General features: G+C 45.3%; 1 protein-coding gene across 1 annotated transcript in view; it reads right to left on the reverse strand.

Moving 5' to 3' along the window:
* Positions 1 to 8134: 8134 nt before the first annotated feature.
* Positions 8135 to 12277, reverse strand: part of lrrc32 (leucine rich repeat containing 32) — a 6053-nt gene continuing 1910 nt past the window's right edge. Inside the window, 8 exon segments of the mRNA XM_037120558.1 lie at positions 8135 to 8377; positions 8379 to 8741; positions 8743 to 9241; positions 9243 to 9573; positions 9576 to 9681; positions 9683 to 9706; positions 9708 to 10160; positions 10873 to 11013. Coding sequence (XP_036976453.1) covers positions 8300 to 8377; positions 8379 to 8741; positions 8743 to 9241; positions 9243 to 9573; positions 9576 to 9681; positions 9683 to 9706; positions 9708 to 10160; positions 10873 to 10962 — 1944 coding nt within the window. The 5' untranslated portion in view covers positions 10963 to 11013 and the 3' untranslated portion in view covers positions 8135 to 8299.

Genomic DNA, 12277 nt, shown 5'->3' on the forward strand with positions numbered 1-12277 from the left:
CAAATAAAGGCCAACTGCTGAAGGAGAAGAGGTTGGCGTTGAGCTTCTTCCTGCAGGAGAGAGTGAAGGGGGGCTCTGGTAAGGTCTCTGGTAAGATGCCCCAACCTCTCTCTTTTTCAGCCTGGAGAGGTCGGTGGCACAGAGGAAACACATGACCTGCCTTGAGCTGCCAAGAGACAGAGTGACCACCATTCCAAATGCGATGAGGAGCCATGCAATGGACTTCTATACTAATCTCTTTGGGGAAGAGACATGCAACTCCTGGAGGAGCTTCCACAGCTAAGTGATGGAGAGAAAGCTGCTCTGGACTTTGAGCTGACTCTGGAGGAACAGGATCTCTTCCTGTTTCCTGTCAGCGTGCAATGCTTCCCCTTCTGCCAAAGAAAGGAGACCTGGCCTTACTAAAGACCTGGAGGCTGTGGCCCTCCTTTGTACAGAATACAAGGTGCCCTCAGGAGTCTTATCAAACAGACTCAAGGACATCCTATAAATAATTATTCATCCTGATCAGACTTACTGTATTCTTGATAGGACAATCATGGACAACATGTTCCTCATTTGTGATGTAATTGATGTGTGTAAAGGTGATGATGTCAGCGTTAGTATTATCTCTTTAGACCAGGAGAAAGCGTTTGACAGGGTGGATCACTCTTATTTGTTTTATGCACTGAAGGCGTTTGGTATTGGTGATGTTTTATTGGCTTCGGTGAGTCTCTCATTGACCGGTTCCTTCAAGCCTGATTGAGGTTTTACGACCCTTTCTGCCTATGCAGATGATGTCAATATTTTTATCTCCATCCAGGGGGATGTTCAAGGTTTGAAGGACACCCTGTCACTATACGAAAAGGCGTCTTCTGCACAGGTGAACTGGGCAAAAAGTGCATTGAAGTGGGTTGGACACCGTAATAAACAGGTAATGCCAGGTCTGCCTGGAGGACTCAAATGGGGAAAGGAGGGATTGAAAGTGTTGGGAGTCTTTTTGGGCACAGAAGGCTTCCAGAAAGAGTTTTAGGAGGGATGGAGTGAAAGAGAAAGTGAACATAGAAAGTGAAGAGTCTGAAGGTGTGGCTGTTTGAGGAACCTCTGTTCTTCAGCAGCTTCATCAGCACTCAAACTCTGCAGTCTGCAAGCCTGCGGGCCAATCTGAGCGGAGCTGGCTGCACCAAACCGGGCCATCGAATGAAGATGATGGCGACATCCTTTGACAATCTGAGAAACAACAGTAACATCACCTCTATCAGGCTGATCAATAAAGTGGTGGAGGAAATCTGTGCTGCCTCAACACCTGAGAGAGACTGCAGAAGATGGCACACTGTGTGATCATTGGAGTGAATACAGCTTCCCTTCTCTGTCCATCACCCAGCTGTGGGGGAGTGGCGGGAGGCAGAAGGTCAGCTGCTGTCATTTGAAACTCCTCTCCTGGACAAGTTTCAGGCTGTGGAGAAAAAAAAGCACTGTATCACATGAGTGTCAAGACCCTAAATATGCAGTTTCTGGCAGGGATAGAGGAGTCGAGGTGGACTGAGTTCTTTGTCCCAGACGTTTCCCTGAAAGGCCGCTGGTGGTCCGTGTACAAGCTGCCCGGTGGAAAACGGACAGAAGACCTCCAGCGGAGGATTGTACAAACAGAAACAGATACAGAGTGCACCTTGACCCTGAGCTGGGGAGACATGTATTCTCTGTTCACAGACTGAGACCATTTATTTGTTCTGTGTCCTTGTTTGGACAGTTTGTTTCATTTGTTAAAAACCTGGTTTTGGGGTCTTAGAGAGGTTTTTTCTTTTCCTTGTTTATTTTTGTCCCAACATACTGTGTGAAGAAGAAGTCTGTCCACACACTGTTGAACTTTATATCTTGTTCAGCAAAGTTGACCATCTGGTTGACCCGCAGAAACCAAGCTCAAACAGTGGGCAGTGTGGAGCTGGTGTCGGTTCTGAGAGGACTGCTGAAGGCCCGACTGTAGGTGGAACGTGTCTACTGTAAAATCTTGGACACTTTGCAGGTTTTCAAACTTATGTTAAACTTATAACTTATGTGGGCTGCTGGGGAGTTTGTATGCTCTGGGGGGAAGATGGAGATCTGGATATACATTTCTGCAACTGTCTTTGTGTTGTTGGTGTTGATTTGGTTATTGTTGTCGTCATCCTGAGGCAAGTGAAAGAGTGAATTTGTTTGCTTCTTGAAGTGACTCAGTAAAGTGACTTTTAAAACCAAACCTCTTCTCCTCTCCTCTCCTCCTCCTGTCATAAAAGATGTGTTTGATCTCTCCATGACTTCAGTGTAATAAAGTCAGGTTAATGCTGGGCTGTGAGTCAGAGGGTGGAGGAAAGTGACGGAGGTCTGTTTCACATTAAACACTTCCTGTCTGACTCCATCGTCTCATCTGATAAACACAAGAAGAAAACACAAAGAACAGGAGGTTACAGAGCTGCTGCCATAGACATATATACACAGACATATACTAGACATATATACACAGACATATACTAGACATATATACACAGACATATACTAGACATATATACACAGACATATACTAGACATATATACACAGACATATATACATAAACATATATACACAGACATATACTAGACATATATACACAGACATATATACATAAACATATATACACAGACATATATACATAAACATATATACACAGACATATATACATAAACATATATACACAGACATATATACATAAACATATTTTCACAGACATATATACATAAACATATATACATAGATATATACACACAGATATATATGCAGGGACATATATACACAGACATATATACATAAACATATATACATAGATATATATACACAGACATATATACACAGACATAAATATACAGACATATATACATAAACAAATGACGTGGCGTCTCATCTGTGGTGAAGACATGAACTCTTCATGTTCATGATCCCAGGAGCATGAACGCTGTCCATCAGCCCCCCTCCTCTGCAGGGCCAAACATCGTGATCAGCTGGTGGTCAGCATCAGTGGGAGTTATCACAGAGTCACATCAGTATTGAAGGATCAACATGGAAAAATGGAAATATTTTATGTGAGCCAGACTCAGAGAACCAGCGGTCATCAGTGATGTGAGCTGCAGCAGAGAGCTGCTCCTCATTATCAACACAAACAAACAGACTGCAGATTACAGGGATGAAGATCAGCTCTGAGGTTTCCTGTCCTCTACAGTCCAGATGATTATAAACCCAGACGGACAGATTACACTTTGTCTCCTGAAGCAGGAGCTGAGACAGCAGTGATTCACTTCAGAGTCCGTCTGTGTGTTTACATTTTGACATGTTGAGTAAACCAATGTTATGAAGACGAAAGCTGTGTATGAGTGATTATTTCACTTCCTGCTCCACCCTGTCAGTTAACAACCCTCCGTCAGTGTTTGTCTCTGAGGACGACTGACTCACTTTCATTACAAACATCAACTTTCTGATCTGATGTAAACACAGGAAGTAGAAGGTCAAAACTATCACATTAAAACTCTGAAAGGAAACTTCAGATCTGTTTTAATATATATATATATATATATATATATATATATATATATATATATATATATATATATATATATATATATATATATATATATATATATCCATCCATCCATCTTCTACCGCTTTATCTGTTACCGGGTCACGGGGGCAGCTGTCTGAGCAGGGACACCCAGACTTCCCTCACCCCGGACACTTCCTCCAGCTCTTCTGGGAGGATCCCAAGGCGTTCCCAGGCCAGCTGGGCGACATAGTCGCTCCAGCGTGTCCTGGGTCTTCCTCGGGGTCTCCTCCCAGCGGGACATGCCAGGAAGACCTCCTGAGGGAGGCGTCCCGGGGGCATCCGAAACAGATGCCCGAGCCACCTCAGCTGACTCCTCTCGATGTGGAGGAGCAGCGGCTCTACTCCGAGCTCCTCCCGGGTGACAGAGCTCCTCACCCTATCTCTAAGGGAGCGTTTTCTCATTTCAGCCGCTTGTATCCGGGATCTTATTTTTTCGGTCATGACCCAAAGTTCATGACCATAGGTGAGGGTAGGAACGTAGATTAACCCTAACCCTAACCCTATCCCAAGCCACCTTTTTCCGGTCGAGAACCATGGCCTCAGATTTGGAGGTGCTGATTCTCATCCCAGCCGCTTCACACTCGGCTCTTACTGCCGGCAATGCGAACCAAGCTCCTGCTCCGCTCGTACAGGGACCGTACGGCCCTTAACAGGGGGCCCCCGACCCCGTACTCCCGGAGCACCTCCCACAGAATGCCATGAGGGACACGGTCGAATGCCTTCTCCAAGTCCACAAAACACATGTGGACTGGTTGGGCAAACTCCCATGAACCCTCGAGCACCCTGCGGAGGGTATGGAGCCGGTCCAGTGTTCCGCGGCCCAGACGAAAACCACATTGTTCCTCCTGGATCTGAGGTTCGACTATCGGCCGAATTCTCCTCTCCAGTACCCTGGAATAGACTTTCCCAGGGAGGCTGAGGAGTGAGATCCCCCAATAGTTGGAACACACCCTCCGGTCCCCCTTTTTAAATAGGGGACCACCACCCCGGTCTGCCAGTCCAGAGGCACTGTCCCCGACTGCCATGCAATGCTGCAGAGACGTGTCAACCAAGACAGCCCTGCAACATCCATATATATATATATATATATATATATATATATATTATATATATATATATATATAGAGTCCCTGCTTCATCATCACACCATGAGACTGTTTATGACCTTCAGCCAGCTCTTCACCTGAAGTAACATCACATTCATATTTATGATTTGTTGGATGGATCATAAACTCATCTGCAGTTATCAGTGAGGTCACCTCTCTCTGTTCACTGTTTGACATCAGCTTCATGGTAAGTTAAAAATTTTCCCACGTCCCCGGTGGACCATAAACATTAACACATTTTAATCACCACTCTTTTTTCTGAAGAAAAGTACCTGACTTATTTATTAGTTAATTAACATAAATTAACTGTCAACTATTAAACAAGATCTGTTTTCAGCATCTCAAATAATCAATTTATCTCTTTTACATTGCTGTGAATTAAAAATCTGATTTTCCTGTTGTCAGTCTGTTTGTGTTGGGTATCGATCATTACTGATTAATGAGCCGACATGATATCCTAACAAACACAACCATGCAGAAATAAAAACATTAACATCACTCTGTCAGAGGCTGGTGGAGGTTTTGTTCAGTAATCAAGAGTAAATATTATGAAATTACTTGAATCTCAGATTATTTTATGAAGTCAAAATTGTTATTTCAATAACCTGAAATTTTTCATGCTGTTCAAACTCTGATAGAAGTGATCGTCAGTGTGTCTCATGTGTATACACTGTATATGAAGCAGACAGTTAGCTTAGCATAAAGACTGGAAACAAAGGGAAACTGTTAGCCTGCTTCTGTCCAAAAACCTCTTGTTGACTGTTTATTTTTGGATAGTCAGGCTGGCAGTTTCCCCCTGTTTCTAGTCTTTGTGCTAAGCTAAGCTAACTGGCAGCTGGATGTAGCTATTGGTCTCATCTGACGCTGTAACAAAGTTGAGGAAATAATCCCTCTCAATAATCAGTGTCAATAACCTGCCGAAGTCCATTCAACACAACAAACATTATAAACATGAATAGACTGAAATATTATTTTCAGGTCTCAGTAAAAATAATGAAGTTAAAACTTGTTGTGTTCAGAGGTTTTTATGTTTTATTTAATTAAATGTCACACAGTGTTGAAGTGAAGAAAATTCCTTTTGTACAAAATATGTCTTACATTTAATATAAAAAAAGACAGGATGAGAAAAATACACATCAACTTCAGAATAGTAACAACAACAAAAACAATAATAATGATAATAAACACATTTGAAACTGTGGATCTCAGTGTAGCTCACTACATGACAGCGCTGACTTCATGTCTTAGTATCACAGTTTTTATTTCAGTGTTCAGTTTAACTTCATTATTAAGATCAATATATTTTATATCCACACAGGCCTGTTGATCCGTACAGTGACATCTGGTTCAAACTGTCTGACCTCATAATCAAAGTTTGTATATATTTGAGTGTTAACAGTGACAGTCACACACACAGACATTAAAGTGCAAAACTACATGAAAAAGTAAAAGACGGCTTCATAAGAACAAGTCACGTGACTGAGCTTCGTGTTTCCTTCTGTAGTGTTTCTGTTTTATTTTTAGCTTAAAGGAAAATTCCCCTGTTCTGTTCGACTAATTGAGCTCAGCTCTGGACGAGCATCTAACTTCCTGTTTAGCCCTCTGCTAACACAAATAAAATGATTAAATGATGCAGCTCTTCTAGACTCTAGACCAAATGGATCAAATATCTGATATCGTGGGCATTGTGATGCTTAACAAAACATTTATCTACCGATCACCAAAGTCTTTGTGGGTCTGAGTGTTCATCACGTGTTGTTACACAGTTTGACCATAATGTCAAACTGTCTTTAAAGGCTGGCACCATTTCTGGGGGCTCAGAGGAAACTGCTAACTTAGCTATCTTAGTAACAATCTGTCATCCATGCCATTTCTGAAACTCACTAATTAGCTAATTTCTATCAGAAAAACACACAAATTAAAGATATAACATCTTTATTAGTGAGATTTAGAGCTGATGGAATGCAGATTATTTTACCTTCGGTCAGCAATAAGCTGTTTCCTCCTGTTTTCAGTCCTAATGCTAAACTAAGCCAGCTAGCAGATGCCTGCATAGTCAAAACGATTTTGAAAATAACTGTATATTGTAGATAGTCAAAGAGTGTTGAAGTGTTTTGTGTGGATTTTTCCATGTACATTCAATAAACTGATGGTTAGCATGTAGCTAATGCTAACACCACACAGGAAACAGCCCTGCTCTAGAGCCACAGTTCCTACAATGACCACTAGAACGTCTCCTTTAAAGTACAAGAAGAAACAACATTATCTACCAGAAGTTCTGGTATTAATCATTTGTCTGTGTGTCTTCGTTTAGGGGACTTTAAAGAACATGTTTGACTGATGGACAGGTGTCTGATGGACAAGTGTCTGATGGACAGCTGTCTGATGGACGGGTGACTGATGAACAGCTGTCTGATGGACGGGTGACTGATGGACAGGTATCTGATAGACCGGCGTCTGATGGACGGGTGACTGGTGGACGGGTGACTGGTGGACAGGTGGCTGATGGACGGGTGACTGATGAACAGCTGTCTGATGGACGGGTGACTGATGAACAGCTGTCTGATGGACGGGTGACTGATGGACAGGTATCTGATAGACCGGCGTCTGATGGACGGGTGACTGGTGGACGGGTGACTGGTGGACAGGTGGCTGATGGACGGGGTGACTGATGAACAGCTGTCTGATGGACGGGTGACTGATGGACAGGTATCTGATAGACCGGCGTCTGATGGACGGGTGACTGGTGGACGGGTGACTGGTGGACAGGTGGCTGATGGACGGGTGACTGATGGACAGGTGGCTGATGGACGGGTGACTGATGGACAGGTATCTGATAGACCGGCGTCTGATGGACGGGTGACTGGTGGACGGGTGACTGGTGGACGGGTGACTGGTGGACAGGTGGCTGATGGACGGGTGACTGATGAACAGCTGTCTGATGGACGGGTGACTGATGGACAGGTATCTGATTGACCGGAGTCTGATGGACGGGTGACTGGAGGACGGGTGACTGCTGGACAGGTGGCTGATGGACGGGTGACTGATGGACAGGTGGCTGATGGACGGGTGACTGATGGACAGGTATCTGATAGACCGGCGTCTGATGGACGGGTGACTGGTGGACGGGTGACTGGTGGACGGGTGACTGGTGGACAGGTGGCTGATGGACGGGTGACTGATGAACAGCTGTCTGATGGACGGGTGACTGATGGACAGGTATCTGATAGACCGGCGTCTGATGGACGGGTGACTGGTGGACGGGTGACTGGTGGACAGGTGGCTGATGGACGGGTGACTGATGAACAGCTGTCTGATGGACGGGTGACTGATGGACAGGTATCTGATAGACCGGCGTCTGATGGACGGGTGACTGGTGGACGGGTGACTGGTGGACAGGGTGTCTGATGGATGGGTGACTGATGGACAGGTGACTGATGGACAGGTGTCTCAGCCCATCATTGAGCAGATCTGTATGTGTCCCTGAAGAATCACAGACCGTCCACCTTCAGAAAACTTAACAGCCTACATTCATGTTTTGTGTCCCTGGTTTTAAACCACTGACCATCATCCTTCATGTTCCTTCATGTTCTCTGTTGATCCACATCAGGCACTGAAGCTCCGGTTGTGTTTGTGTTTCCTGGTGTGACAACATTTAACCAGCAGCACGAGGACGACCATTAGCAGTTAACGCTGTCAGGATGACAGCAACGATGTAATTCTGGATGCTGGCTCGGTGACACATCTTCTGCGTCACCTTCTCGATGTTGACCCGGCTCAGAGTATTCGTCGTGGACGCAGGTGACGGTCTCGTGTCTGGAACCACCACCGCTGAGTGCTGCACCATGTGCAGGAAGTCCAGGTTACTGCAGCAGCTCAGAGGGTTGGAGCCCATATAGAGGGTCTTCAGGGAGCGTTCCAGAACCAGCACAGTGCTGGTTTCCAGGGTCACCAGGTTGTTGTTCTGCAGGTTCAGGGACTCGATGGAGGACTCCCTGTTCCACACAGGCAGGGTGGTCAGCTGGTTGGTGGACAGGTCGATGTGTCTGGAGACTCGTCAGGGAGGACAGGTCTGTGTTCAGACTGGAGATGTTATTCTCCCTCAGCAACAGGTGAACCAGAGAATGCTCCAGACCAGACAGGGAATGCTGGTCCATGTCTAGACCCGGGTTCAGGGACAGGTCCAGAAACTTTAGTGAAGTGTTGGTGAAGGCGTTTGCAGGCAGAGTCTTCAGGTTGTTCTCAGACAGGTTCAGGAAATGCAGGTTCCGTACTGAAGTGAAGTAGACACACTCTGCAGGATCCTGCTGGTCCTGGTCTGTAGGATCCTGGTGGATCTGGTCTGATGAACAGATCTCCAAGTTGTTCTGCTGCAGCTGCAGGTGTCTGATACTCGGCAGTCTTTGAAACACCTGGTGGTGGAGGGTGGTGAGGTCGTTTCCTTGTAAGAAGAGTTCCTCCAGTGTCTGCAGAGTGTTTTCTTTAAACATGAGACTCTGCAGAGAGTTGAAGCTCAGATCAATGATCTTCACCATCTGAAGGACAACCTGTGGCAGAGAACGAGCTGAGACAGTTGTTGCTCACATTCAGGACCTCCAGTGATCTAATGCAGTAGAAGAAGGACTCTGGTATGCTCCTGAGCTGGTTGTAGCTCATGTCCAGGTGTCTCAGTTTAGGGAAAATATATTTATATTCAGAATTTCCTGTGACATTGACGCTCTGGAGTCTGTTTCGTGAAATGTCCAGATACTGGAGCTCATTCTTTTTGGGGAGGAAGAGGAAAGTCGACATTTTGTTTTCACTCAGAATCTAAAAAACTGAAGTTTGTTAGTGGCTTTCAGGTTTGCTGCTCTGGAAGAGTTCCACACTGTTCTTACTAGGTTCAGAGCTGTTAGATTGGACAGGTTGAAGTCTGTGATGCAAGTGATTGAGTTCTTGGACAGATCGAGTTCAGAGAGATGATTCAATGAGTCAAACGCTCCATCCTCGAATTTCCAGTATGACATTGTTGTGGGAGGCTGATCTGGTCAGCAATGAGGAGCCATCTGAACGTGTTCTTGGATATTTTGGTGATGCTGTTGCTGTTCAGAGAGAGATTCTCCAGCACTGGAGAGTCATAAAGGAAGTAGTCTGACATTCCTGTGTACAGCCCGTTGTTTGAAAGATCAAGTGAGTGTACAGCGGTAAGAGACCCAATGTTGATTTTGGACAGAGCGAACACATTCAGATGATTCCTGGACAGATCCAGGACCTTCAGATCCGGCATGTCTTTGAAAAGGCCTGGCTGGATGAAGTGGATCTTGTTGGAGTGGAGCTTCAGATGGTGAAAGCCGGTGTGGTGTGCCAGAGTCTCCTGACTCAGATTCTGCACCTGGTTACGAGAGAGGTCCAACATGTGCACGGCATGAGGAAGGTTGGCTGGGACGCTCCTGAGGCTCAGATCGCTGCAGAACACATCCATCTGGACCTGAGAATAGAGACAAACACAGGTCTGATGATTTCGGCATGCTGCCAAGTGGATTCGTGAGTCAGAGTATCAACAGTGGCTGCAGACAGCAGCTCAGTCCACTCAAGGTTGAAGACCGAGCTGGTCTCATGAAGCATCATGTAGTTCTGTCTACATTAACTCAGAGGTAGCCGGCTTTACTCAGACCGAGGTATTGTAAAGAAAACATACCTTTGTAACAGTCACGGCTCTTCTTCTCTCCCTCAAGTATTTCAGTTATTAAGTGAGTTTATAATTGAGACCAGATGTCCAGAGACCCCCCGTCCAAAAACAGCTCATAAAACTGTCTCCATCTCTGTCTGAGGCTGAGCATGCTGAGCTACTCTGCATATTTGTGGGATCCTGAACGAGGCATTCCTGTCTTACACAAACAAACACTGTGATTTATTGTAGCAGACGAGCGACAGGCAGACCAGCTCAGATCTGTGGTCAGGAGTTAACATCAGTAAACTCATGAGTCGGACTCTCTGACTCCTGCTGTTATCACTGATTTAATATAGACTGCTTACATTCCTTGTGTGTTGAACATGTGATGTGTGTGTGTGGTTTACATCGCAATTAGTCACAGTAAAACTGTAGCGAGGCAGGAAACACAGTCACTGGACTACAGTGATCAGCACCACACTAAATCCACATTCAGAACTGCGTTCAGTAAAGCCCAGCTTATACTCACCACCGTGCATGGGAGGTGGCGTTGAGGCCGTGCGGACGATGCCAGGCAGCAGCTGACGGTCAGCAGGAAGAGTGGCCCAAGACCGGCCATGTTGGTCTGTCAGACACGGGGGGGTGGAGGTCAGATGGAGGCACGGAGCTGCTGGAGGTGAAGGAAGAGGGAATTGAGCGACCTGGCAACAGACGACATGTGGGGCTTTCTGTTGTTCAGTGACAGGATGAGTCAGCAGACTGAACCTGATCTTTGCTGCAGGTTGTTGTCAAACAGAGCAGCACTCATTGTTCACAGTGTGACTCATCAGGGTCTGGGCCTCGCTTTTATACGGAAACTTGCAAATGTGTTTCCTGATTAGTTCCAATGAACAAAACAACAACAACATGCAGCCCGCAGGCCGACAGTATGGGAGTGATTATCAGAGACGCTGGGAAGTACCCACGAGGAAGACACGGACACAAAAAGTTATCTGAAACAGAAACACAGTTGGGTTTGAGTCGACCTGTTGTGACTGTTGTGACTGTTGTAACTGTTGTTACTGTCATTAATGTTGTTAATGGTGTGACTGTTGTAACTGTTGTTACTGTCATTAATGTTGTTAATGGTGTGACTGTTGTACTGTTGTTACTGTCATTAATGTTGTTAATGGTGTGACTGTTGTAACTGTTGTTACTGTCATTAATGTTGTTAATGGTGTGACTGTTGTAACTGTTGTTGCTGTTGTTAATGTTGTGACTGTTATGACTGTTGCAGGATGCTAACCAGCTAGCCTCAGCTAAAGACCCTCTGCTAAACTTGTCAACAAACATTCCCCTGATGCTCTGAGCTCCTGGTCCCGACTGCTGACCTCACAGCTAACTGAGCTAACGAGCTAACTGCAGCTACAGTTAGCGGTCATTATGGGGACGTGCTGCCCTCTGGTGTTTGGAATGGTCTCACCTCACTGCAGTATTTTCATGTGATACAACTGTGTACTTCTATTGCACTACACTTTAGACACAAATATTTTACTTTGTTCTCAGAGCACAATTTGTGGCAGAACTCAGACGCGTGCAGAATGTTACTCTGGCAAATGTCTGCAGTGTGGAAATAACGAAAGCAGTCTAACAGCGACATGTAACATCTGCAGCACAACCGTTTCATGGGAGGAAACAAAGAGCTGCAGTTAATACTGCACATCTGATATGGCATATAAAAAACACTTAAACAATGTGTTCGCTCAAGCAATACAGGCAAAGACACCAAAGCAACAAACACTCACGGATACTTTCACAGGGAAAGAGAAATACTTGAGACAGCGACATGGCCAAAAATATTACAGAGAAGTTAACTGAATGAATCTCTCTGGATAACCAGCTCATCTCCCTGATAGAGGATCAGGGTTTTCTTCGTCACCTGGAGTTTTTGAATC

Source organism: Acanthopagrus latus, chromosome 13, assembly GCF_904848185.1.
Source record: "Acanthopagrus latus isolate v.2019 chromosome 13, fAcaLat1.1, whole genome shotgun sequence".
NCBI lineage: Eukaryota > Metazoa > Chordata > Actinopteri > Spariformes > Sparidae > Acanthopagrus > Acanthopagrus latus.